Source organism: Glandiceps talaboti, chromosome 14 (assembly GCF_964340395.1).
Source record: "Glandiceps talaboti chromosome 14, keGlaTala1.1, whole genome shotgun sequence".
Classification (NCBI taxonomy): domain Eukaryota; kingdom Metazoa; phylum Hemichordata; class Enteropneusta; family Spengelidae; genus Glandiceps; species Glandiceps talaboti.
This window is the reverse complement of record NC_135562.1, coordinates 11839543-11866295: the sequence shown is the minus strand read 5'-3', so window position 1 is coordinate 11866295 and position 26753 is coordinate 11839543. Positions and strand designations below refer to the sequence as shown.

General features: G+C 36.4%; 2 protein-coding genes across 2 annotated transcripts in view; one reads left to right on the top strand and one right to left on the bottom strand.

Moving 5' to 3' along the window:
- Positions 1 to 527: 527 nt before the first annotated feature.
- Positions 528 to 16507, bottom strand: LOC144445614 (uncharacterized). Its single transcript, XM_078135228.1, has 15 exons — positions 16274 to 16507; positions 12760 to 12972; positions 12286 to 12510; positions 10729 to 10941; positions 10058 to 10282; positions 9384 to 9596; positions 8812 to 9036; positions 7253 to 7465; positions 6596 to 6820; positions 5922 to 6134; positions 5350 to 5574; positions 4418 to 4501; positions 3884 to 3976; positions 2985 to 3063; positions 528 to 2145 (listed from the first exon to the last, which is right to left on the bottom strand). Exons 1-15 carry the CDS (start codon positions 16347 to 16349, stop codon positions 1650 to 1652), a joined length of 3018 nt encoding a protein of 1005 aa, XP_077991354.1. The 5' UTR covers positions 16350 to 16507; the 3' UTR covers positions 528 to 1649.
- A 2788-nt stretch (positions 16508 to 19295) lies between these two features.
- The window catches only part of LOC144445265 (uncharacterized), a 9173-nt gene continuing 1715 nt past the window's right edge, over positions 19296 to 26753 (top strand). The window contains exons 1-8 of the mRNA XM_078134808.1: positions 19296 to 19486; positions 21067 to 21201; positions 22110 to 22313; positions 22465 to 22992; positions 23330 to 23668; positions 24828 to 24992; positions 25723 to 25806; positions 26472 to 26553. Of these exons, the coding sequence (XP_077990934.1) occupies positions 19408 to 19486; positions 21067 to 21201; positions 22110 to 22313; positions 22465 to 22992; positions 23330 to 23668; positions 24828 to 24992; positions 25723 to 25806; positions 26472 to 26553 (1616 nt within the window). The 5' untranslated portion in view covers positions 19296 to 19407. The remainder of the gene's footprint in view (positions 19487 to 21066; positions 21202 to 22109; positions 22314 to 22464; positions 22993 to 23329; positions 23669 to 24827; positions 24993 to 25722; positions 25807 to 26471; positions 26554 to 26753) is intronic.

Here is a 26753-nt window from a genome sequence, read left to right as displayed (position 1 = left end):
ATTAGTAAATATATCTATTCGGTAAAATTGAATGAATTGAAACCATTTTTCAGGGGGTTTAGTTGATCACTGTGTAACATTTATAATATTGAACTATTCGGTGCTAATGCAAATTATAAGGTTGGTTTTCATCAAAGGAAGTGGCTACCCTTGCATCAATTTGTGCAAAAATGAATATGAAACTGGTGAAAATTTTCATTTTCTTCTTTCGTTTTTTGGGGGAAATAAAACATTTTAAAATAAAAATAGAAAATCTAGATCTCAAAGTTCCAGTACTTTCTTTCTGATTACTGATTAGTCAGTAGCAATTGTCAATCAATTTTAGTGAATACTCGGGTAAAGTACGCATTGTGTCATCTCTTGCCAGGCAAGGTGACAATAAAGCACACACACACACACACACACACACACACACACACACACACTGAGATAACAATGTACAAATTCGGGTGGGACACACACACAGAGTATGGAATTTCTTGTATTCGCGACACAAATAACCCAAATGACATTCACAAACGCCTGGCGATTTAGCAGCCTTATAGTGCTGAACAACACAACGTATGTTCAGTCTAGTTCTATCATTCCTGTAAATGTTCATCATTTCTTGTGAATGGCACCAGGGATCTGCTCCTCCAGTCTTTACTATATCAATGGTGGAGTAGTAAGACTTGTTTTTGAATACTCACTCCTACTCGTTACTCAGTATGAAGTTCTCCTTGTACTTTTGACCAACTATTTGTTTCGGGTCCTGTCTCTTGCGTTCCATCTTTAGACATTTGATTTCTGATTTTGCTTGTTGTATTTTAATCTAGACCCTATATAATAGTTTAGGGTGAATAGTTTTACTTCAACTACAAAGGTCAAACTGATTCACATCATTCTAAATCCAAGCTTGTCTCACCCTGTCCATTACTGATACGACTCCAGCAGCAATGAAGTGGCTATCAACCGCTGCACAAACTTTCAATATCAACTCCGGAGTTGCTAATCCCGTACCTGTCAAACACGGTGTCAGAACTGACAGCTAAAGGGTGTAAAGGCTAGTACAGGTACATAACACCGACTACAATACATCATTTAGTGTGGTCACTATTGTGATCTGAGTACCATTAATATTGGACAGTTTGCACATTAGTTTTACATTACATGTGAAAAGTAAATGTTTAATTTGTCTATGGATAACACGGATAATGAACATTTTTCAGAACATACATTAACCTGGTATTGCCTATTTGGTCGACGTCTGTGTTTCTGTGTCTGTTGTCTACTTATTACTGTTTGTACTGCTTATTGTTATGCTTTGTATTTATAGCCCTCTGATATCTGGTGTATACTATATTTATAGTCCTCGGATATCTGGTATATACTTTATTTATAGTCCTCGGATATCTGTGGTAGTTTATGTATAGTAGAGGTGATAGTGTATTTATGGCTAGTAGTAGTGGTAGTTTATTTATGGACAGTAGTAGTGGTAGTTTATCTACGGACAGTACTGGTGGTAGTTTATTTGTGGACAGTAGTAGTGGTAGTTTATCTACGGACAGTACTAGTGGTAGTTTATTTATGGACAGTACTAGTGGTAGTTTATTTGTAACTTGCTGTAATAAATTTGCCTGAAATAAAACGTCACAATTTGCTTCACATTTCTATGTATACTTGACTTCTTCGTAGACTAATGAATCTGGTCGTTGTTGTGATAGTTGTTCATATTTTGGTTCAGGTTGTTTTTCTAGTGGTGTGTAAGCTTCATCCAGATTGTCGGGCGTTTTGTTGTGTGATTCTACGACATTGTAGTATTTGGGGACAGAATCTCCTCTCTTACAGGCCACTTCTTCCTGTTTTCCGACTGATTTTACCATAGGCTGATTTTGTTTTGAACTACCAACGTTGTAATAATCATGTGGCCCATCAAGTGATGACTGATTTACGTACAGCATCGGAGATGAAACACCGCTGTCAACTTCGGACGACTTTTTTCCCTTTGCCCGGTTTGTGTTTACGTTGTCTAAATCCAAATCTTCATATTGTAAGTCGGTGAGGTTGTTACTTATATATCGGTTCGAGATCTTCTTCAGATTCAAGTTGTTTTTGTCTTCATCAGCATGGGTGAATTCGCCACGGTTCGTTCTTTTATTTGCTCTCCTGGATAACATTGAACGGAAGACAATAGTTAACAAATGTATACTGGATCCAGCAAAAAACTAACAAATTTCACATAATAATTTTACATTTCTATTTATGACGCTTTTTTCACTATGTCTAACTTCAATGTTGGTAACACTGTACAATAATGATAAAAATCAAAGATATGAGATAAAAATGAAATGTATAAAGAACGACGTCTTCTGTTTACATTTTATTCAGATCTGACAATATCTGACTTTTCGACGAGAGGGGAGGAATAAATGTGGTCTCACGATGTCACTGTAAGACCAAACTTCACATTCCAAAAATGTCATTTAACATGGGATTGATGAAACTGGTTACTCATTCATTTCGTTTTCCGACAATATCTCTCAAGCAATGGGTAAATATAACCTTCCCTTTCAAAGTAAACAAACTGTGCCACGATCCAAGTCGCATTAAATATATTCACTCAGCGTCTTGCTTAGCATTTGCGAAAGTATCCTGTACATCTTGTAATGCGATGACGTCATTTTTAGTGCCACAAACGGCCGAAATATTCAATCAATGGTCCCTGTTTAACCAAAAACATCCCTGGACTGAAATGGATAGCTGTTTTGGAAGCTGGGGGACACCATCTGTCTGAACTGTATACACATACCCCCGCCCCGACCCACGGTAGGAAAGATGACATAATTAATAATGGAGAGAGGCGAGAAAACTGTGGATAGTTGATTTGAAAAGAAAGTAATTTCGAAATTTTCACACTGTACTAATCGATCGTGACCCCCCCCCCCCCCCATAAAATAAAATAAATAACATGGGAAATCAATAAAGTGAGAAAAAAATTCACCTACCTTTTTAGCATGAGTATGATTATTGCAATAACAACTACAACAGCAATAACAACAGCAATAACTCCTCCGATAACTGCACCTTGAATTAATGAAAAACAGGTACTTCATTACATGCTAAATTAATGTACTGATATATTAATTATTATATTATTAGTCTATTGCCATGGAAATGCTTGACAGTGGTGGTGATATTGACATTGATATTGGTGGTGGTGGTGATGATGATGGGGAGGAGGAGGAGGAGGAAGAGGAGGAGGATGATGGGGATGATGAGGATGGTGCGTGGTGGTGGTGGTGGTGGTGGTGATGATGATGATGATGATGATGATGATGGTGGTGGTGGTGGTGGCGATGATGATAAAGATGATGATGATGATGATGGTGGTGGTGGTGGTGGTGGTGGTGGTGGTGGTGGAGTTGGTGAGGGGGTGATGATGATGATGATGATGATGATGATGATAATGATGATGATGATGATGATGCGGTTGTGGTGATAATGAGGAGGAAGAGGAGGATGATGATGATGGGAATGATGAGGATGGTGCGTGGTGGTGATGATGATGATGATGATGATGATGATGATGATGATGATGATGATGATGATGATGATGATGATGGTGGTGGTGGTGGCGATGATGATGATGATGATGATGATGATGATGATGTGGTGGTGGTGGTGGTGGTGGTGGCGATGATGATGATGATGATGATGATGATGATGATGATGGTGATGATGATGATGATGATGATGATGATGATGATGATGATGATGATGATGGTGGTGGTGGTGGTGGTGGTGGTGGTGACGACGACAACGATAATGATGTACGTATTTCAACAATGGAATCTGATTAATACATTTCAAAGACTTAACTTTTTCAAGTTTAACAAATACATACCAATATTGCTGCCAGTTTTAGTAGACGCACCTAGTCCACTGCCAGCTTGTTGGGTTGTCGAGACTTCTTTTGTAGTTTTCGTAAATGAAAACCCTGTTTGTTAAAAACAATTTTTTTTTAAAACCAAGTTTATGGAATAGGTATTATGATTGATAAGTATAGACAATCAAACATGTATAGTGGAACATATTAAGACGATATATTTTCAGTCTCAAAGCTTTTATCATAAGTTTTATATTGTATGAGATCGTTGGTGATTTTCGATAATAATTGGGTCCTCTGTTACCCAAAACGTCGACATAAAAATTGATCTAGTCCTTAAACAAAAATGAAATGGACTGAACACTAAGAATATACATCAAATACATATAGATAATGAATGAGTACGATTAGCCTTTTGGAAACTATTTTGGGTAGCTTTAATAGCAAGGTCCAGTTATTCTATTTGTTACCATGGTGATAAAAAGTCGATATAACAGTTGATCTCATACCAACATAACATTTTTGTTACTTCGAAGATATATACATACATACCATAACCCGTCACAGTAGTACTGGTACTTTCTGGGCTGAGGTCAGTTGTTGACACTATATGTTGGGTTGCCATGACAGTGGGATCTTGAAAAATTAATGTATTGAAACAAAAATAAGTCTTCATCAGTGCAAAAGTGTGTATGATCAAATCATCTTGGCGTCAAATACTGCTCAATGTTTTAGTCTACAATTTAAGCATTATTATACAACATTAATATAGAATAATCTATAATGATATCAGTAATGTGTTTGACAACATAAGTGTTCGTATGAACAGAAGACAAAATATTGGTTCAGTTTGTGAAAACCAAGGTTAGAAAAAATCTTTCTTTTGATAATGTTAAATAAATAAAACCGCGCCAACTTCTCAATGTAAATATATTATATATCAATTTGTAAATGACCATTGTATTTTATGATATATCCAGTATAACTTCCTGTATGTGTAAAATGAATATGTTATAATACATTATATTATGAATATATGTATGTAATATTCAATGGAGAGAACGCGTACGCGTATCAAACCCTTGCAATTTTTGTATCACGCCCTGACACACTTTGCCTAAATATGGTAAGTCGCGCGCTCTTCGATATCCGTTCGCTTAGTGATTAGGTTTAGATTTTTTCTCAATATCTTTACGCTTTTAAGCATTAATAATGCCTCACTACCAATATATGTGGTTAATGTGATTTCAACGATATTTCTATTCCACTACATAGAATATATGATAAAACCTTCATGGCACGGAGATGGGTTTGCGGACAATGGTAGTAAGTATACACGTCATTTGGGAAGTGATTTGAGAAGGAGTACAAAAACAATGTCAACATATGAAAATTGATGATCAAAACTAAAAAGATTGTCCAGTAAATAATTATTAGTCGATGGTGGATGTTTAGGTAATTTGAAGTTAGTTGTCTCTCCTTACCATTTATACGTTTGGGTACCATGACTTGAACTTCACAGATATTAAGGGCATCCTGTCGACCCACCAGTTGAACACTGACATAGCGACCACTGACAACCCCATTGCATTGAAAAGTCAAAGTTTCATCATTGACTCTGTCTGATCCAACCAGTTCTCCACAACGGATATTTTCACCAATATCGTCACTGTTTCCTACTCTCACCTCGGCATTTAGTAGTCGTTCACCTACAGACAGGAAAATGCGTTTCTTTTTTTCTACATATACGAACTGACATATATAGCAAACGTTACCATTCAAAGATAAACAGATAAAACGAATTGCTGCATTGGAGACAACTAGATTTTCACTCATGGTTACATAAGAAATTCTTGACTATACTATTATATTAAATTTAGAAGTATATAAATCTAATCTTTAATTCATGCCTAGTTTTCACGGCACGTTGCAGCTGTTATGGAGAATGGAATCGAATGGAATCATGGCGCTAAATACTGAACAAATCCTGACAGTACATTTTTGACAGGTTTTTGAAGTCAATTTGTAAGGTATACATTCAATTACTTTCACTTACTACAGCAGTCCTGACGATTGGTGACAATGACCTCATATACATGATACGACTTTCCTAGATCAACTTTCCACCAAGCATTCTGGTCGTTCTTGGTATGAGAGCAAGAATTGGAACTCCATGTACTCTCAGTATTACCATCGATAGATCGGTTTGGATCGGTATCTTGGTGGTTGCTACTTTGAGAAGCAGTTCCGGTAGTAGCTATGTTGATAGCTAAAGTAAATATACATTTAAGGGAATAGTTTAGGAACTACTCGAATTCGTTTTGTGCTGTGACGTGAGCGCCTTGTGCCTACATCTGACACAATGCAATTGGAGTTCACATTACGCGTTCTCAGTCATTGAGTAAATCCACTCAGCGCTCGCGTTTTGTATGTATGAAAACTCCTATGTTATTGTGTCGGATGTAGGTACTAGACGCTCACAGAGCAAAAAAAGAACAAACGATAATAAAACTAAGAGGTAAATAAATAAATCGCGCCAAGTTCAGTACATCAGATTTAATCAGATTGACTCGCGAAGTGATTTGAAAATCAGTACAAAGCAATATGTCAAAATAATTGACGACATTTGGTGATTAAAATGAAAAGATGGTCTGTGAGATATTGATGTACTACATGATTTAAGTCGGTTGTTGATATTTGGGTAAATTGAATTGTATTGTATATACTCACCATATATATCTTTGGGTACCATGACTTGAACTTCACAGATGTTAAGGACACTCTGTCGATCCACCAATTGAACACTAGCATAGCGACCACTGACAAGCCCATTGCATTGAAAAGTCAAAGTTTCATCATTGACTCTATCGGATCCAACCAGTTCTCCACAACGGATATTTTCACCAATGTTCTCACTGTTTCCTACTCTCACCTCGGCATTTAATATGCGTTCACCTGCAGACAAGAAAGGACGTTTTTTTTTGTTTTTTTTATATTTTTATAATAGTATATGAATTGACATATAGCAACATTATCATATAAAGATAAGCAGATCCCATAGAATTTCAGTATTAGAGATATCTAGTTTGGTCCCTCATGGTTACAAAACAAATTCTTGACTATACTAATTTAGAAGTATAAAAATAGTTTTTCATATATAATTTTCATGACACGTTGTAGCTGTTAAAGAAAATGGAATCATGGCGCTACATACTGAACTAATCTTGACAATATACTATTGTTGTTGTTGTTGTTGTTGTTGTTGTTGTCGTTGTTGTTGTTGTTGTTGTTGTTGAGATTTGCATTTGAAAAATAATACACGTTATTTAGAAGGCTTTTTTAAAGTCAATTTGTAAGATATATATGGATACAGTTACTTTCACTTACTACAGCAGTCCTGACGATTGGTGACAATGACCTCATATACATGATACGACTTTCGTAGATCAACTTTCCACCAAGCATTCTGGTCGTTCTTGGTATGAGAGCAAGAATTGGAACTCCATGTACTCTCAGTATTACCATCGATAGATCGGTTTGGATCGGTATCTTGGTAGTTGCTACTTTGAGAAGCAGTTCCGGTAGTAGCTATGTTGATACCTAAAGTGGACATATTGTTATGAATTTGCAACAACTGTGGTTCAGACATGACGCTGTTCATACATATCGTAAAACACCTTTTACTGCAATAGCTCACATCGGTTTCAATACAATAGGCGCCATCTCGTATGTTTAGAGACGTCATTCAAGGTCAGTGTCCCTAATTCCATGTTGAACTTCCTAGACGCTCATAATTCTATACGTATATGACCTATTGTTATCTTAGGACACTCATTTACTATGCGTGACTTATTGTGATCTAATTATTGTAATAACCAGAGTGTCGGAGAATCGACACCGGGTTTGAGATATTGGAGTTGTGAGCATCTCTTACCGCGCTCCGCCTGTGAGTGAGGCCGAACTTAAGGCTTTCATGAAATAAAGTCCACATGGTAATATTACTCTATACATCGTGTCGTATGCAGTGTATCTTCTCCTACACATATTTGCTGACTTGAAGGTACGATGTGGTGGAGAACCCGGATTCTCCACCATGATATCATAACTTAGGATCAGCAAATATCAGGAACATGAAAAAAGGGATGCTACACCTTAAAAGAGAGTCTCTGAACATATGAAAGGGTACCTATTGTCTTGACACCTGTGTGAACTATTGCAATAAAAGGTGTTTGGCGATATGTATAAACAGCATCATGTCTGAACCAAACACGGCAATAACAAATTCATGAAAATATATGTACAGGAATGGTTAAGTAGATATTCGAAATCTTTTTAATTTCGATAAACGTGATTGCCAGTCCCATACCCACACACATGTGAATCATACTTGAGCAAAAGTTAAGTTTTCAGGAACGGACCTGACGTGATATGATTTGGTCTAGCGGACCTTGGTAACATGGCTTACGATCCTAAAGTCAGACTTTCCACCTTTGTCTGGAAAAAAAACCCCGTAACCTAACCATAAGAAAAATAGTATTTACTTTATTTCATATGATTTAATGTAACAGAATGACTACATGTATTCTGCATTCACACTCCACATGTAAATACATATTTTCCAATCGCATCCTCCGTCGAAGTTGGACACTAATCAAAGCAAATGTATGTAATTTCCGCTTCCGGTAAACAGACATATATGATGAGATATGGATGAGGAATTGGTATTAATGTTGGATTTTAATTTTTTATATTAAACTTAAGAACACAGCCCAAGGCCAGTTTGTAATAAAATTTGTAAACATAAAACGAGTTTGCGTCTGTGCATACACTCAGAAAGTGATTTTAGAATGAGTAGAAAAACGATGTGACGATATGACAATTGATGATAAAAATTAAATATAAATAGTGGATGTTTAGGTAATTTGAAGTTTGATGTCTTTACTTACCATCAATATGCTTAGGTACCATGACTTGAACTTCACAAATATTAAGGACACTCTGTCGATCCACCAATTGAACACTGACATAGCGACCAGTGACAGGCCCATTGCATTGAAAAGTCAAAGTTTCATCATTGACTCTGTCTGATCCAACCAGTTCTCCACAACGGATATTTTCACCAATATCGTCACTGTTTCCTACTCTCACCTCGGCATTTAGTAGTCGTTCACCTACAGACAGGAAAATGCGTTTCTTTTTTTCTACATATACGAACTGACATATATAGCAAACGTTACCATTCAAAGATAAACAGATAAAACGAATTGCTGCATTGGAGACAACTAGATTTTCACTCATGGTTACATAAGAAATTCTTGACTATACTATTATATTAAATTTAGAAGTATATAAATCTAATCTTTAATTCATGCCTAGTTTTCACGGCACGTTGCAGCTGTTATGGAGAATGGAATCGAATGGAATCATGGCGCTAAATACTGAACAAATCCTGACAGTACATTTTTGACAGGTTTTTGAAGTCAATTTGTAAGGTATACATTCAATTACTTTCACTTACTACAGCAGTCCTGACGATTGGTGACAATGACCTCATATACATGATACGGCTTTCCTAGATCAACTTTCCACCAAGCATTCTGGTCGTTCTTGGTATGAGAGCAAGAATTGGAACTCCATGTACTCTCAGTATTACCATCGATAGATCGGTTTGGATCGGTATCTTGGTGGTTGCTACTTTGAGAAGCAGTTCCGGTAGTAGCTATGTTGATAGCTAAAGTAAATATACATGTAAGGGAGTAGTTTAGGAACTACTCGAATTCGTTTTGTGCTGTGACGTGAGCGCCTTGTGCCTACATCTGACACAATGCAATTGGAGTTCACATTACGCGTTCTCAGTCATTGAGTAAATCCACTCAGCGCTCGCGTTTTGTATGTATGAAAACTCCTATGTTATTGTGTCGGATGTAGGTACTAGACGCTCACAGAGCAAAAAAAGAACAAACGATAATAAAACTAAGAGGTAAATAAATAAATCGCGCCAAGTTCAGTACATCAGATTTAATCAGATTGACTCGCGAAGTGATTTGAAAATCAGTACAAAGCAATATGTCAAAATAATTGACGACATTTGGTGATTAAAATGAAAAGATGGTCTGTGAAATATTGATGTACTACATGATTTAAGTCGGTTGTTGATATTTGGGTAAATTGAATTGTATTGTCTGTACTCACCATATATATCTTTGGGTACCATGACTTGAACTTCACAGATGTTGAGGACACTCTGTCGATCCACCAATTGAACACTGACATAGCGACCAGTGACAACCCCATTGCATTGAAAAGTCAAAGTTTCATCATTAACTCTATCGGATCCAACCAGTTCTCCACAACGGATATTTTCACCAATGTTCTCACTGTTTCCTACTCTCACCTCGGCATTTAATAGGCGTTCACCTGCAGACAAGAAAATACGCTTTGTTTTGCTTTTTTTATATTTTATATATATATATATGAATTGACATATTATTTAAAGATAACATTATCATTTAAAGATAAGCAGATCCCATAGAATTGCAGTATTGGAGATATCTAGTTTGGTCCCTCATGGTTACAAAACAAATTCTTGACTATACTAATTTAGAAGTATAAAATAGTTTTTCATATATAATTTCCATGACACGTTGTAGCTGTTAAAGAAAATGGAATCATGGCGCTACATACTGAACTAATCTTGACAATATACTATTGTTGTTGTTGTTGTTGTTGTTGTTGTTGTTGTTGTTGTTGTCGTTGTTGTTGTTGTTGTTGAGATTTGCATTTGAAAAATAATACACGTTATTTAGAAGGCTTTTTTAAAGTCAATTTGTAAGATATATATGGATACAGTTACTTTCACTTACTACAGCAGTCCTGACGATTGGTGACAATGACCTCATATACATGATACGACTTTCGTAGATCAACTTTCCACCAAGCATTCTGGTCGTTCTTGGTATGAGAGCAAGAATTGGAACTCCATGTACTCTCAGTATTACCATCGATAGATCGGTTTGGATCGGTATCTTGGTAGTTGCTACTTTGAGAAGCAGTTCCGGTAGTAGCTATGTTGATACCTAAAGTGGACATATTGTTATGAATTTGCAACAACTGTGGTTCAGACATGACGCTGTTCATACATATCGTAAAACACCTTTACTGCAATAGCTCACATCGGTTTCAATACAATAGGCGCCATCTCGTATGTTTAGAGACGTCATTCAAGGTCAGTGTCCCTAATTTCATGTTGAACTTCCTAGACGCTCATAATTCTATACGTATATGACCTATTGTTATCTTAGGACACTCATTTACTATGCGTGACTTATTGTGATCTAATTATTGTAATAACCAGAGTGTCGGAGAATCGACACCGGGTTTGAGATATTGGAGTTGTGAGCATCTCTTACCGCGCTCCGCCTGTGAGTGAGGCCGAACTTAAGGCTTTCATGAAATAAAGTCCACATGGTAATATTACTCTATACATCGTGTCGTATGCAGTGTATCTTCTCCTACACATATTTGCTGACTTGAAGGTACGATGTGGTGGAGAACCCGGATTCTCCACCATGATATCATAACTTAGGATCAGCAAATATCAGGAACATGAAAAAAGGGATGCTACACCTTAAAAGAGAGTCTCTGAACATATGAAAGGGTACCTATTGTCTTGACACCTGTGTGAACTATTGCAATAAAAGGTGTTTGGCGATATGTATAAACAGCATCATGTCTGAACCAAACACGGCAATAACAAATTCATGAAAATATATGTACAGGAATGGTTAAGTAGATATTCGAAATCTTTTTAATTTCGATAAACGTGATTGCCAGTCCCATACCCACACACATGTTAATCATACTTGAGCAAAAGTTAAGTTTTCAGGAACGGACCTGACGTGATATGATTTGGTCTAGCGGACCTTGGTAACATGGCTTACGATCCTAAAGTCAGACTTTCCACCTTTGTCTGGAAAAAAACCCCGTAACCTAACCGTAAGAAAAATAGTATTTACTTTATTTCATATGATTTAATGTAACAGAATGACTACATGTATTCTGCATTCACACTTCACATGTAAATACATATTTTCCAATCGCATCCTCCGTCGAAGTTGGACACTAATCAAAGCAAATGTATGTAATTTCCGCTTCCGGTAAACAGACATATATGATGAGATATGGATGAGGAATTGGTATTAATGTTGGATTTTAAATTTTTATATTAAACTTAAGAACACAGCCCAAGGCCAGTTTGTAATAAAATTTGTAAACATAAAACGAGTTTGCGTCTGTGCATACACTCAGAAAGTGATTTTAGAATGAGTAGAAAAACGATGTGACGATATGACAATTGATGATAAAAATCAAATATAAATAGTAGATGTTTGTGTAATTTGAAGTTTGTTGTCTTTACTTACCATCAATATGCTTAGGTACCATGACTTGAACTTCACAGATATTAAGGACACTCTGTCGATCCACCAATTGAACACTGACATAGCGACCAGTGACAGGCCCATTGCATTGAAAAGTCAAAGTTTCATCATTGACCCTGTCTGACCCAACCAGTTCCCCACAACGGATATTTTCACCAATGTTGTCACTGTTTCCTACTCTCACCTCGGCATTTAGTAGTCGTTCACCTACAGACGGGACAGCAAAGTTTTATACAATGTAATGAGATACAGTCAACGAAGCTGTTCTTACGCAATTTATCAATGGGCGGGCAACTTTTCGACTACATACTGAAACAAGTCTTGACAATATATTGTTGTTGTTGTTGTTGTTGTTGTTGTTGTTGTTGTTGTTGTTGTTTTAAAAAAGTTTTTGGGAGTTCTTCAAGTACATTTGAAAGGTAAATATAGTTACAGTTAACAGTTACTTTCACTTACTACAGCAGTCCTGACGATTGGTTACAATAACTTCATATATAACATACGACTTTCCTAGATCAACTTTCCACCAAGCATTCTGGTCGTTGTTGGTATGAGAGCAAGAATTGGAACTCCATGTACTCTCAGTATTACCATCGATAGATCGGTTTGGATCGGTATCTTGGTAGTTGCTACTTTGAGAAGCAGTTCCGGTAGTAGCTATGTTGATACCTAAAGTGTACAATGTCAAATGTCAAAATATGTAAATGTAATAGAATATATTTTAGCATCAGCTCCAAATCTTTTGAATTTTGTGAAGTGACAGTGATTCACATATAGACAGACATGTTTACGAAACATCAAAACTTAATATATAACTCAACAGAAACGGGACCGCTTTCTAAACAGGGTCTGTTACAACTGACAACGTAGTAGCCGACCGATATCATAACAACCCGATAAAAAGTTATCGATCAAAACCGATAATCAATCAATTAACAAATAGCGTACTAACATTTCTTTCGACAATGTAGTAAAAATGTTCAGGTAACATAGTATTTTTTTCCTAACTGATAATGTTACATATAGTACAAATTTACTGAGAGTATATTAATTAACGCTATTTACATATATTTTGTGAGAGTATGCTTAATTAGTGATCATCAATTGCTATATAAGTTATATTGAATAGAAATATTTAGTTCTCTTTTTCCTACTGCTATTCACAATATTCTGTTACTAAAGGGAGAATGAAATATGACGTAAACATTTCCTGAGTTATGTCAAGAAGTGATGGATTTGTTTGTTACAAACAGCCTTCCTATGGCCTCTTTTTTTTTCAAAGTGTCATGACATCCACTTTCGTTTTGTATGAGTCACTTCTCTAACTATGCATTTGTGGGTATACAGTGATCAGCCAACTAAACCTGTGACGTGAGACCACATCACCAAACATTAAACTTCTCTAGGTCAAGTTCATGTAAAAGATAATGGCTGTGGCAAGATAAAAAAGATTTGCTCAACCAAATAACACATCAGACTTTTTGGTGTCTCCCTACACCCATAGGGTCATCCCTCACTGGACGCCTTGAGAGCCAAGCACTATATTTAGTATGAATAAAGGTGATTAGGATGATTGAATAAGAATACAACATACATGTTCATGAATATTCATTGACGTTAATTATCACATTCTCTCTCAGTCTAGCATAAAACCCTGATATTTTAACATATCTTTAATTAGTCCCCTTGCAAAGACATCATGATGCAGAAGCATGGAGTCTAGCTACTTAGGATATGTGTATGTCTGTCTATCTGCCTGTCTGTCTGTCTGTCTGTCTGCCTCTGTCTGTCTTTCTGCCTGCCTGTCTGTCTGTCTATCTGTCTGTCTGTTTGTTTGTCTGTCTGTCTGTCTATCTATCTATGTCTGTCTCTCTCTTTTCAGATTCAGTTTATTGTAGTATGTGAAGTTTAAAATGAATTGGAATTAGGGAAGGATCACATTTTAGTTTAATTTATAGTCTTATTGTATTGTATAACTGTGTATGATATTGTGATTTTGGTAACCCACTGCTGCCACCGGTGTCACATATTCCTCCAAAACCAGATCTCACTGTGACATTAGGGCCCTTGTATTGAACTCATAACATATCAGTAAATTCACTCCTGACAACCATGCGGTTAGTTGTGGTGTGAGCAGAGGAGTCGGTCTCCCTGGGATGTTTTAAACATATTAATAGCACTTTAAATCTTATCGCTGGTGGCATTGGAGATGTGACAGCCGGTCCAATGTGTTTTAAATGTTTGAATGGAGGGGGTAGGAATGTTTTAGAGAAAGAGGGGATAATCACACCCATTTAGACCAGATTTAAACTGAATGCCTCCCGTAAGGGAATCACTAATTATGTAAATAACTCATTAAACTGAAAAGCTATGGTAGCTTTATTTTTTGGACAAGCGTGCTTTCTTAGGTTAATGTATGTAAGAGTGCATGATACTGCTTAATTACTGAATATCATTCATTATTCAAAATACTCATTAAAGAAAAAGTTGTAGCAACAAACTTCATAAAACAGGTGCGTATTATTATGATGTACGTATCATATTATACGAAATTTGAAGCTTGCATTTTTAAGATACAACCTAGTTACCTAAAATCATTAATTATGCAAATTTTCCATTAAAACTAAGCTATATAAAAGATTTTATAGGACATATCCGCTTTGTTATGGTTAACGTATGTACTAAATTGTATTGAAATTGAAGTATGTATTCTTAAGATATAGCCTAATTACTGAAAATCATTAATTATGCAAATTATTCATTAACACTAGTACTGTAAGGTACACCAACTAACTTTATAGGACATACACACTTTGTTATGGTTAATGTATGTACTGAATTGTATTGAAATTGAAGTATGCAGTCGTAAATATATAGCCTAATTATTAAGAATCATTAATTATGAAAATTATTCATTAGCACTGAAAGGTACACCAACAAGCTTTACAGGACACATGTGATTGTTATGGTTAACGTGTGTCCTGAATTATATTGGAATTGAAGTATGTATTCTTAAGATATAGACTAATTACTGAAAATCATTAATTATGCAAATTATTCATTAACACTGTATGGTGCATCAACAAACTTGATAGGACATATGTGTTTTCTTATGGTTAACGTATACTAAATTATGTTGAATTTGAAGTATGTATTCTTAAGATATAGCCTAATTACCAAAAAATAGTTGATTATGCAAATTATTCATTAAAGCTGTAAGATACATCAACTAATTTTATAGGACAAATGTATGTTGTTATGTTGAATGAATATACTAAATTATATTGAAATTGAAGTATGCAGTCTTAAGATATTGCGTAATTAGTTGATTTCATTAATATGCAAATTTCTCTAATTAAACATTAACAGATCTGGCTCAAAACCTAATCAGGTCTAGCTATTACCCTAAAGATTATATATCCCAAATTTCATTACAATTGAGCCAGCCAATTTTTAGAAAATGATGACACAGACAGACAGACAGACAGACAGACAGACAGACAGACACACCTTCCCCTTTTAATACCTCCCGTACCCTTACGGGAGGTAAAAATGGAATCGCTTGGTCACATTTTACGTAACAGACCGTGTTTAATGTCAATGTGGTCCTAACCCCTAACCCTCCTCCTTCCCCAGTATGTAATTACTAAAGGCCCCCTAAGGCATTGCATTCGATCACGGGTATATCCTCGGCTACTAGTTCAGCGAATGTTTGATATTTTGTCCCAGGCTGTCCATATAAACACGTAGGGTCTATGTATGGGCTGAGGTCCTGAGATGTTTGGTTTCATTGTTCTTCACAATGGAACATACCTGTAGCAACCTGTGTCTGTGTAGCCACAAGTGAAACCATAAAATGTACAGGTCTGTCGTGAAATCAATATTGACAAGTCATTGACAACTACCCGTCATATCGACATTACTGTACCGGAACTCGAATAAGTTCATGAAGAAAGTGAAGCCAACTTACCCGAACTCACCCGCTTGATGGTCACAAGTAAAGAGACAACACAAAACAAATGAATACAGACCAATCGATGCTCCATTTCTCCCCAGTCTCAGTCATAGACACAATTTAGACAGATATAGAACATGCTGAACACAAGGCAGACGGTCCAAGTTGTTTATGTGTGTTTATAAGGAAATAGACTGGCACTCCTAGGATCCTAGAACGTTTAGTTTTGAACGCTGCATGACACGGTTATACATGGAATCACTTTAAAAATAGTGCATGAGGTCAAACGGTCTCTTTTCAAATGCTAATAGGTCAATGAACAATACGAATGCACACTCGTGACATGACACACGAATAGTACACAACCAGTGTTTACACAACAATGGGAAGAAAACACAATATATATTTACACTCCAGACCACAATCTATAGTGGGCTAAGTTCAGTGACGCATATATTGGTAAATGTAGCATCATATAGTTGAATTTCACCATTATGTAGTGTATACAGAGAACTAGCACTTTTACTATCTGTCAACTATATTTTCATGCATTGTAAATGGTTCAGTATTTTTGAAAAAATGATACTGATTAATTATCAGTTCTCAGTGAAGGATATTTTTATGATTCTAGTCGATTGAAAGGTGAAGTGACGTGACAAAACGTCATTGTAAAATGGTTTGATTGTGTTATAATGTAGGCGTGTATTTGTTTACAGCAAGAGTCAAACATTCAAAGTAACACAAACTGCCTGGACCAACAGAAGTGCCCCAGGGCTATATTCTGATGGAGCCAACGAAACCGTTCGTGCAGAGAGTCGTTCGAGATAAGAAATGTGACTTTTGTGTGGGAGGACAATTTTGTCTAGTCGATGGAAGGTAATTACATCATACATCAGTGCCTGCCCTTTGTAATGAGGGTAACTAATTGCTTAGTGCATCCACTGTGGTTCATTGAGGTAGTAGAAAACAGTTGAGAGAAATGGAAATGGCCTGAAGTTTAAATAAATACAAGCATCTAGTTTAAGATCGGCATCACCAGAATCCAGAAAATCAAGAAAACCCCGGTGGCTAAAAGGATTTTTTTTAATTACTTCAGTCTGAAGTGGTCAAAAAGGAGTAAATACAGTAGGTAGAAAATCGTCGCCTTGTATCATAGCACACTCTCAAGCAATAATGATATGATATGATATGATATGATATGATATGATATGATATGATATGATATGATATATATATTTTATTACCCGATCAAAAATAAGTACAATACAAACGTAAATACAGGAAAAGCAAACTAGATCGGATAAAAGGAGTCAGAAAATAGCTATGCTAATCGTGTCTGACCCCTGGCCAAAGTAAATAATGGTACAAGTTTAGAGGGCAAATAAATATACAAAAAGTAGCTCTACCCTTAACCCCCTCCCCTCACCCCCCACCCCCCATATATACTAGTATACGAGTGCCATAATGAAAAGAAGTCATATATTACATTAGAACTGTACAATGTTATATTACATACTCATTCTCTTAATGTTGAAATTTGAAATCACAGTGACTTTATATGTGACAGTAATGAGAATGTATCACCATTTGTAAAATTAAATCATTTAAAATGTACAAATACTCTCAAGTTCACAGGAAACCTTCAAATTATAATTAGTTTTATAGCCTGTCAATTGAATAAATAAGTGCCGTGTTTTATAAAGATCCCAAGAAACACTATTTCTTCAAGAATAACGTTCCGAAATCATAGTATGGCAAGAACTATCATTCTTTTTTCTTGCTGTATTGTTTTTTTTGCCTTTTTCTTTGTTACATACTACATTTTTGTAGTTTTTCGAAGGAATATCAATTTATATTTCATGTTAACATTCAAATTTTTCAAGAAAAAAGTTGAAATTGTAAAAAAATCTTTTAAATTGTGTTTTTTAATTTTTTTTTTTTTTTAAATTGACAATATTTTTTCAGATTTTTCTTTTTCAGTTTCTTCGGACCACTTGATTTCCATAGCAGGGGTGTGTGGACAACCTCAAATGACCTAATTCCGGTTGGTTTATCCACGCCGGTTGCTTGTTCTCACTGGCATTCAGTGTCGTGCACATTTGAGTACATACGAATATATACAATAATCCTACTGGCAGATCAAGTTATAGATCTTGCTGTGTACATGTTCCGATGACGATATCAGATTTTTTATAGCCATTTCGTCTTTTCAATGACGTAATAAACTCTGTAGTAAACCCTGTAGAATAACAGCATACATCTCACTCGTCAGATCAACCATTGAATACGGTGCCATTCACACAAGCACACATAGACAAACTAGACCGTATACAAAGACAAACATTAAGATTGATTACAAATAAAAAAACTACACATACAGAAAACCAGACAGTATCAACAAAATGTTCAAAGAAAATGACATCCGGCCACTACAGGAAAGAGGAGAAGAGAACTCCGCCTCACATTCTTGTTTAAAGTTGCTCGAGGCCTAATACCAGCTATACACCATGAGATTCATATCACAAAGACCAAAGCCAACAATCAAACCCAGGAACTTTGCTGACTACTAACATAGCAACCCTGTGGAAAAGTACATGACAAACAACTCTAGCTGCTTTCAAATATCGCACTCAAATACAGAAATTTACAAGGACTCGTTTTTTCCAAGAACAATCACAAACTGGAACAAACTAGACTATAATTTGGTCACATCTGGATAGATGGATGTCTTCAAGGCATCCATGCAATGCGACAAAGTGTTTCGCCCTCCTCTTCGGATGATTATTTACCAGTATTGGTAATTAGCGTATTGATTCTGATTCTTGTTAGCTCGATTCGATTCAACATATTGATTCTGATTCTGAATTGATGATACCACTTTCGATGTTTACCTTCATATCAGAATACAGGACGGAACTTGTGGTGTTGTTTAGTCAGAAAGCACCTGCGGTTTTAATCACTCCAGTTTTAGTCCCTACAACGCGACGAGGTACCATATTTGCATTTGAAAGGCAAATTGTGACCGCATTTACGGAACTGATACTCCCTTTATTTTCACAAACAACACAGACGTCAGCAATGTCGTCGATGTCTCACCACTACCTGTTCATGTGTCCCGGCGAACAAAACTGAAGTGTGTAAGATCGACAATGTCTCATTATCTCATCAAAAGTTATGGTTACTTGTGTCTGACTGTGTTGTTTATGACTGTCACAGTCGTCAATTCAGGTACGTGAGTCGAACTCTCTTTAAACTCTCTAACCGAGATTATTTTCTATTGTGGTGCACAGCCTTTAGTGTGTGGTGCAATGAATGCAGAAAGTGTAATTTATCGCTACTTTCACACCATTGTCGATCTCTTATACTATGGAGGCGTCAGGCGTACATCTATTTGTCATGGGTTTTACTTGTTAGCTCGATTCGAAGTATACAATGTAGTCTAGTTATCAAGTATCAACTCTGTTGAATTCACCTTTGACCTTTAGCTGAAAGTCTTCAACTAAATGCCACGTTATCGTCTTGATATTTTCATAAATTGATTTTAGAACGATCCAGAATCACTGTAGAAGTAGTACCATAAATACTACTACCCGTGATTACAAGCAAATCGAGTTGCTAATAAATTTAGTAAAGTACAAAGACAAGAGTAATGACCTCAAACTATGTCAAAGTTTAAAGTTCACAAGCTGCGACTGGAATGTTTTTTTAACAAAATGGTTTGTTAAGTACAATAACTTATTCGCACTCCCTGATCAGTATCGCATCAAATCAGCGCCACCAACGGCGATCACCGTGTCTGTACCACTTTAATATGGATAACAAAAAACACTAGTTAACATGTACAATGTCTAATTATATGTATTTTAACAGTTGTCAGTAATTGTGGTTGTCAGATCGAAAAATGATACTCCAGTTGCAATCAGTGGGATTTAACAATGTGATGGACTGCAGTAGTCAACTGTATTTCAGTTCTATTACCTGTCCCTACATCTGACAAATTCTCATTGACAAGTAATGTTCAGATTTAGTGATACACCAAGAACATGAAACGCACCCAAAAGCCGTAGTCGGAAGGTAATATAGCAGTTGAACAAATAGCCAACCACTACATAGGATTTTAATCAGATTGATCCTAGATTGTAGTGTATCAAAGCCCACTCATTGAGACCTGAAGATTCCTCTATTATTCAATTTTTTAACGAGAGCCCCAAACGAGACACTCCGGTATTTCGTAGTCTGTAAGGTACGCCTTGACGGGCGCCCTCAAGCACCAGCCTAACCCTTAAGACCGTGACGGAGCAGGCCGCCTAGGCCGCTGGCACCTGGGGTGCGTTCGATTATGCAACCCAGGGTGCCTCGAGGCACCTAAAGTTGCCCCAAGTTGCGTTCGATTACTACATCCGGGGCAGCTTGGGGATTGACCTGACCTGACTTGATCCAAGATGGGGACGACATGTGATTAGTTATTGTTATCAATTCCGTAAGAATTATACCGTATTTTGAGGATATCTTTCCACATTTAGTGAGGAAATAATTTTTCACTTCAAATTGTCTAAATATTTTGGAAAGACGGACCAAATTATTTATAATGAATCACAGATTTAATTATAGGCTCCCAGGGGTACCCCAAATGCAGTAAAATACGTTCGATTTTCACACGACCCGAGTTGCCCAAGTGACGTCAGTAACCCTGGTCTGAGGCTCCCCGGGGAAGCATAATCGAACACACCCCTGAAGAGTACTCAAAACTGTCGGACGATTTAACAGAAAAGGTTCTTTTACCACTTTACATATTCGTATATTAGTAGAACACAAGATTAGACTCCGTGGAGGAGAACATCCTTTTGCGGGACAACTGCAATTACTGATTGACGACCAATGGCATGTTGTTTGTAGTGATGGATGGACTTTTGAGAACGCTGAAGTTGCATGTCGAGAACTTGGTGAGATATCTTGAAATAGTCTTCTCTGACACTGTTAAGATTACGTTCCGCGAACCAGACAATTACAAATGAAAGAATTAACGATTCAGTGTTTCGTTTTGGTATACACAGTACACCTACTAGAGGAATACCATGCGGACCAGATGTAAACTGAATATTGTTCCTATATATATTGTCATCACCCATTGCATATACCACATTGAGATTGTACCATTACAAAAAAAACCCTATTGATGTAAATTACTCAATGAAATTAAAATAATATATCATCAAACTATATCGGATGTATGCATATTATAATTGTTATCATTAAGGCATGTACCACATTACATGCAATTTAAAGTTTGCATTCATGAGATAATTACCTTAATTACCAAACTCATTTTTAATTTAAATTATTAAAAAAATCATTAATTGTGCAATATGTGTCGGATTATATGAAAGTTGAAGATTGCATTCTTAACATATTGCCTAATAACCGGAATAATTAATTATGCAATTTTTCATTAAAGTCAAAAGATACACCAACAAGCTTTGTAGTACACGTGTGCTGTCTCATCATTGCATGTGTAAAGTATGTGAATGTTTAGCTTATATTCTTAATACACACATACACAGACAGACAGACAGACAGACAGACAGACAGACAGACATACAGACATACATACATACATACATACATACATACATACATACATACAGACAGACAGACAGACAGACAGACAGACAGACAGACAGACAGACAGACATACAGACAGACAGACGAAAGCATAACGGAGGCTTTCTTTACGGAAGGTAGCAGTGATAACATCAACAAATGCATGTGCGTGTGCCTGTGTTTATGTTCAAACACTCTTTCTAAAAACGTTTGTACTTTTCAATTTATTTGTGATTTTCGCCAATCCAAGGCTATAACAATGGCGCAGTAATGTACATGGAAAGTATCAGTATTCCCCCAGGACTAGAAGAGGAACCATTTCCCTTCATTGAGAATGATTTTACATGCAGAGGCAATGAGTTGCATCTTGGGGACTGTCCATATGAACAGGCAAAAGTCAGATGTGGTGAGAGTTCATCAAGTGTCCGAGGAGAAGTCGGGGTTCGGTGTAACTGTAAGTTTTTCACTGAAATATATATTAGATTTGAAATTTGGTATTTGAAAAATGAAATTAAAAAAAACAGTTACTGCATTAATGAACTCACTCATTAAACTTCAAATTTTACATGTTAAGCTCAAGCCAGATTCTTGGTTTTTATTCGCAGTTCCTGGATATGTAGGTTGTTTTGAGTTGATGGATGGTACTGTGTCTCGACCGACTTTCGCACGATGCAACGACATTCCTTTTGATCGTATTACTCCCAATGATGCCGGTGTAGAGGGCGATGTTGATGAAGGTGAAAGTGCTGACGATGTTGCTGCTGGTGGTGGTGGTGGTGGTGGTGGTGATAATGATAGTGACGATTTTGAAGAAGAAGGAGATGCCAGTGATATTGCTATGAGCTACGACACCAGTTACAATGACAATAATGATATTACCACTAGTACTGCTGATAGTTTTGAGCTATGCCAGGATGTAACAATCGACTCCTGTTTAGAATTTTGTGGTGCACGCCACTATGCAGCCCTTAGCAAGGGGAGTAAATGCACGTGTTGGGATACTAACCATTTTCGTACTATGACTGAAAGCTGGAGACAACTCACCCCTGGATATTGTAATAGTCCATGTCATGGGGATCTAACTAAACGAACTTTTTGTGGTGGAACTGAGGACATCGCCAGTGTATATAAAAGTAAGTAAATGTTATAATCATACAATGAATCATGTGAGCAACTAAATCTCGTATCATTGATGTAAACAAAAGTATATGAAATAGACGGAAATGACTGTTCGTGATATTATTTGAACAGGGGAAATAATAATGGTCAATCAAAGCAGTAATTATGTATGTTTATGGGGAGTGAAACATTTACATATCAGAGTAAAGTTATGTTGATATAAGCATACATCCGATCATTTACAAGACACCAACACTATGCCAGGCAAAAATTCTCCCAATGATCATTTTTACATCATTCGTGATTGTTTAAAACCACTTATTATGTTGAGATCGTGTTCTGCTACCATAGGGACTATGGGAGGATATTTTTCAGAATCCCAAGAAGGGTTCTTATCATGGCCAGTTGTTCCCGGTGGTCCTCCAGAAAACTCAACGGGGAGTTGGCAGATAGTAATGCCAGATGTGTTGCAGAAAGGTGTAAGACTTACTTTCGTTATGATCGACCTCCGTCAAGAAGATCAACTGGAAATTATTAAATACGACGATGACGTCACTACCGTCGTTGACCAATCATGGGAAGGAAGTCAGAAAGATTGGGACACAAACAGGCTCACTGTACGTATGGCACAACAACAAAGACACCCAAGATCAACACGCGATTCGTCGTTCTTCTTCATTCGATACGTTGGTAAGTTTTGCAAGTTCAATGAAGCATTGTTTTCAAATTTTTCGAAGTAGTGATGGACGAGACTTTTTTCGTGTGTCGCATTTTGAGATCGGGGATACTCTTACCTCCCGTAAGGGGAGGTTATAAAATGGCGATGTCTGTCTGTCTGTCTGGCTGTGTCATCATTTTCTTTAAAATGGTTGATTCAAATCAAATCAAATCAAATCAAATTAAACTATTTACGAGAATATGCATACTATAATTAACGATTTATAGGCAATATCTTAGGAATACATAATATATAATTTTGTAACAAAACGAATGTGTTAACATAGAGGAGGATGAAACAGATCTAGATGCAGCTTTCAATTTTAATGAGTACTTTGCATAATCAATTATTTTTGGTAATTGGGCAATATTTTGGAATGCATGCTTTTAAATCTCATACAATTTGATAGATACAGCGATGATAACAAAGCGATTGAACCCTATCAAGCTTCTTGGTGTATATTTTCACGTGGGGTCATTTTGCCAAATCAATGATTTGTTGGTAGTTAGACATTATCTTAAACATGCAAGCTTCAAATTTGATATAGTTTCAAAATTGGTATATACCGGAACATAGGTAGCAACTTATAAATACTTTGCAGTGCTTGTTGATGTAGCTGTTAAACTTTGAATCGTTTGAATAGTTGATTTTTTTATAGTTAGTATTCAATGTCTTTAAAAATGCAAGCTTCAAATGTCATAATTGCACTTTTGTTCACAAAAGGATGATGACACAGATCTTGTGTCCTATAACAGCTTGTCGATATAATAATTCTACATTTATACGAATCATTTGGACACGTATTATTAACGAATTATCTCAATTAAAGGATATATCATGTATATAATAGATACTATAACAGTATTGGAGATGGTAGCTCAGAATTTTGCATTTTAATGATGTGAATTGAAACTAATCAATCGAAAGCGTTTTGTCCTTACAGAAGGCATGCAGTTTACAACTGGTCAATGTTCTCTGTTCATTATGGGAGGCATTAGTTTACCATCGTGCTAAGCATATTGTGACCTTAAGTGGCACGGCCCGATTGTTGTGGTACCTTTCGTATATAGCTGAAGCTTTCCATATCCACATATTATAGTAATAGTTGCATGTCAATGTGAAACTGTTCAGGTGTTGCGAAGTGTAAGCCACCGGAAATTCAAGAAGATTTCAAGCCAAGGGTCCATATATACTTTGAAGGGGATATTATTACCCTCGATCGACTATGTGATGCAATGTATGTCATGAAAGTATGTAATGAAGACAGCAAGTGGACAACACTGACCTCATGTTCAGGTAATAAATATATTGTGTTTTCCTTTTGACATCATTGATGATCGGATAGTAAGCTTAAGAGTGGCCAGTTTCGAAGCTGGAATCCGCAACTTAGAGCTTCGCTACTTTTGTACATACTGTTTATCAAATAAACATAGAAACTCAGTTCCTCACAAACCACTTCATAACTAATGATAGAGAGGTGATGACAACGCGACGATTGGGGTATATGTCAATACGCACACATCTTAAAAAATGTTTTCGGTTAAAATGAAAAATTCTCTAGAAATAATATTAGAGACATCCGGACATTTGAATCTATTAAAAGCCAAATATACAGCATGCTTATTGTTTGTCTATATAAGTTATAACTGTCTTCAATTACTTCTTTTATATCCCATCAAACTGTGTATTGTGACCGACGAGTATCATATCTTGGGCTCGAAGTAATTTTTGAAGAAAAAGAAAACAGAATTCCGACCTACTTAACCTATTTTCTGATGTCATGTTATCGGATCGAAACAGACATTTTTTGCCTAAACAATGCTCTCAGTTTTATTATGACAGATGTCTCATTGTTTTGTCAGGACTAGGAGCTGTCAGCATTCAATGTAATAACAATTTCTTGTGCAGATACAGGACTGCATGGCTTCAGGCTATTGTACTTCTAGGGGGAATTCAGTTCGCAACTGGCTCGCTGCTGAATTAAAATCTTACCATGCTACATTGACATAATTCTCATATTATTCAGTGACGAAACCTACTGAGATGGCATCAACAACCAAACTTGGATACGAAGGAGATACGACTGCTAGAACTGGTAGTACTAGTGCCGGTATGTATGTATGTATGTATGTATGTATGTATGTATGTATGTATGTATGTATGCAGCTATATGTATGTATGTGTGTATGTGTGTATGTATGTATGTATGTATGTATGTATGTATGTATGTACGTATGTACGTATGTACGTATGTATGTATGTATGTATGTATGTATGTACGTACCGGTATGTACGTATGTATGTATGTATGTATGTACGTATGTACGTATGTATGTATGTATGTATGTATGTATGTATGTATGTATGTATGTATGTATGTATGTATGTATGTATGTATGTATGTATGTATGTCCTGGACGGTTTCTAGCCTAGAATATCCTTTGACCTTGTCCCAAGTTCAAATACACAATTTACAATTTGTTGTGTGATTGAAGAAATGTCCTTCACTTTATATCAAATCTTGAGTTTGATGCGTAGGTTGATATAATTCATGTCTCTAATTACACCATCACAGAGCAGTGTATTGCGGGAATGATAAGAATCACTGCCTCGTTGAGACACATGTACAGGATGGGTTTCGTTACGATCGAGGATAACTTTATGTTGCCATTGTAAATTAAACGTAGATCATCCAGCTTTCCTCCTTTCCACTTCAGAAATCAAACAATGCCGATTGTTCTTTTTGTTAGTCTTTATATCATTTTGTTTCTCTAGGGACGATTGCTGGAGCTGTCACAGCTGTTTTCCTTGTAATAGTTATAATTATCACACTGGTCATTATATATCTGTTTAGAAGGTAAGGGAAACTTCATGAACTCTGTAAAAAAAATTGTTGATAACAACACAAAACCTGCCTCGAAAACGTGAACTTGCCAAGAAAAATTAACAAGGCATGCCTTGTTTGTAATTCCCCTGCTCTGCTCTGCTCTGCTCTGCTCTGCTCTGCTCTGCTCTGGTCTGAACGTCTCTGCTCTCTACTCTGCTCTGCTCTGTTCA

Bases quoted from the DNA above. Each gene is read 5' to 3' on its own strand.
- LOC144445614 (XM_078135228.1), bottom strand. From the start codon at position 16,349: ATGGAGCATCGATTGGTCTGTATTCATTTGTTTTGTGTTGTCTCTTTA. The intron at 10,283-10,728 runs GTAAGTGAAAGT...TCTTGTCTGCAG, and splicing joins CAATCGTCAGGACTGCTGTA to GTGAACGCCTATTAAATGCC. The intron at 9,037-9,383 runs GTAAGTGAAAGT...TCCTGTCTGTAG, and splicing joins CAATCGTCAGGACTGCTGTA to GTGAACGACTACTAAATGCC.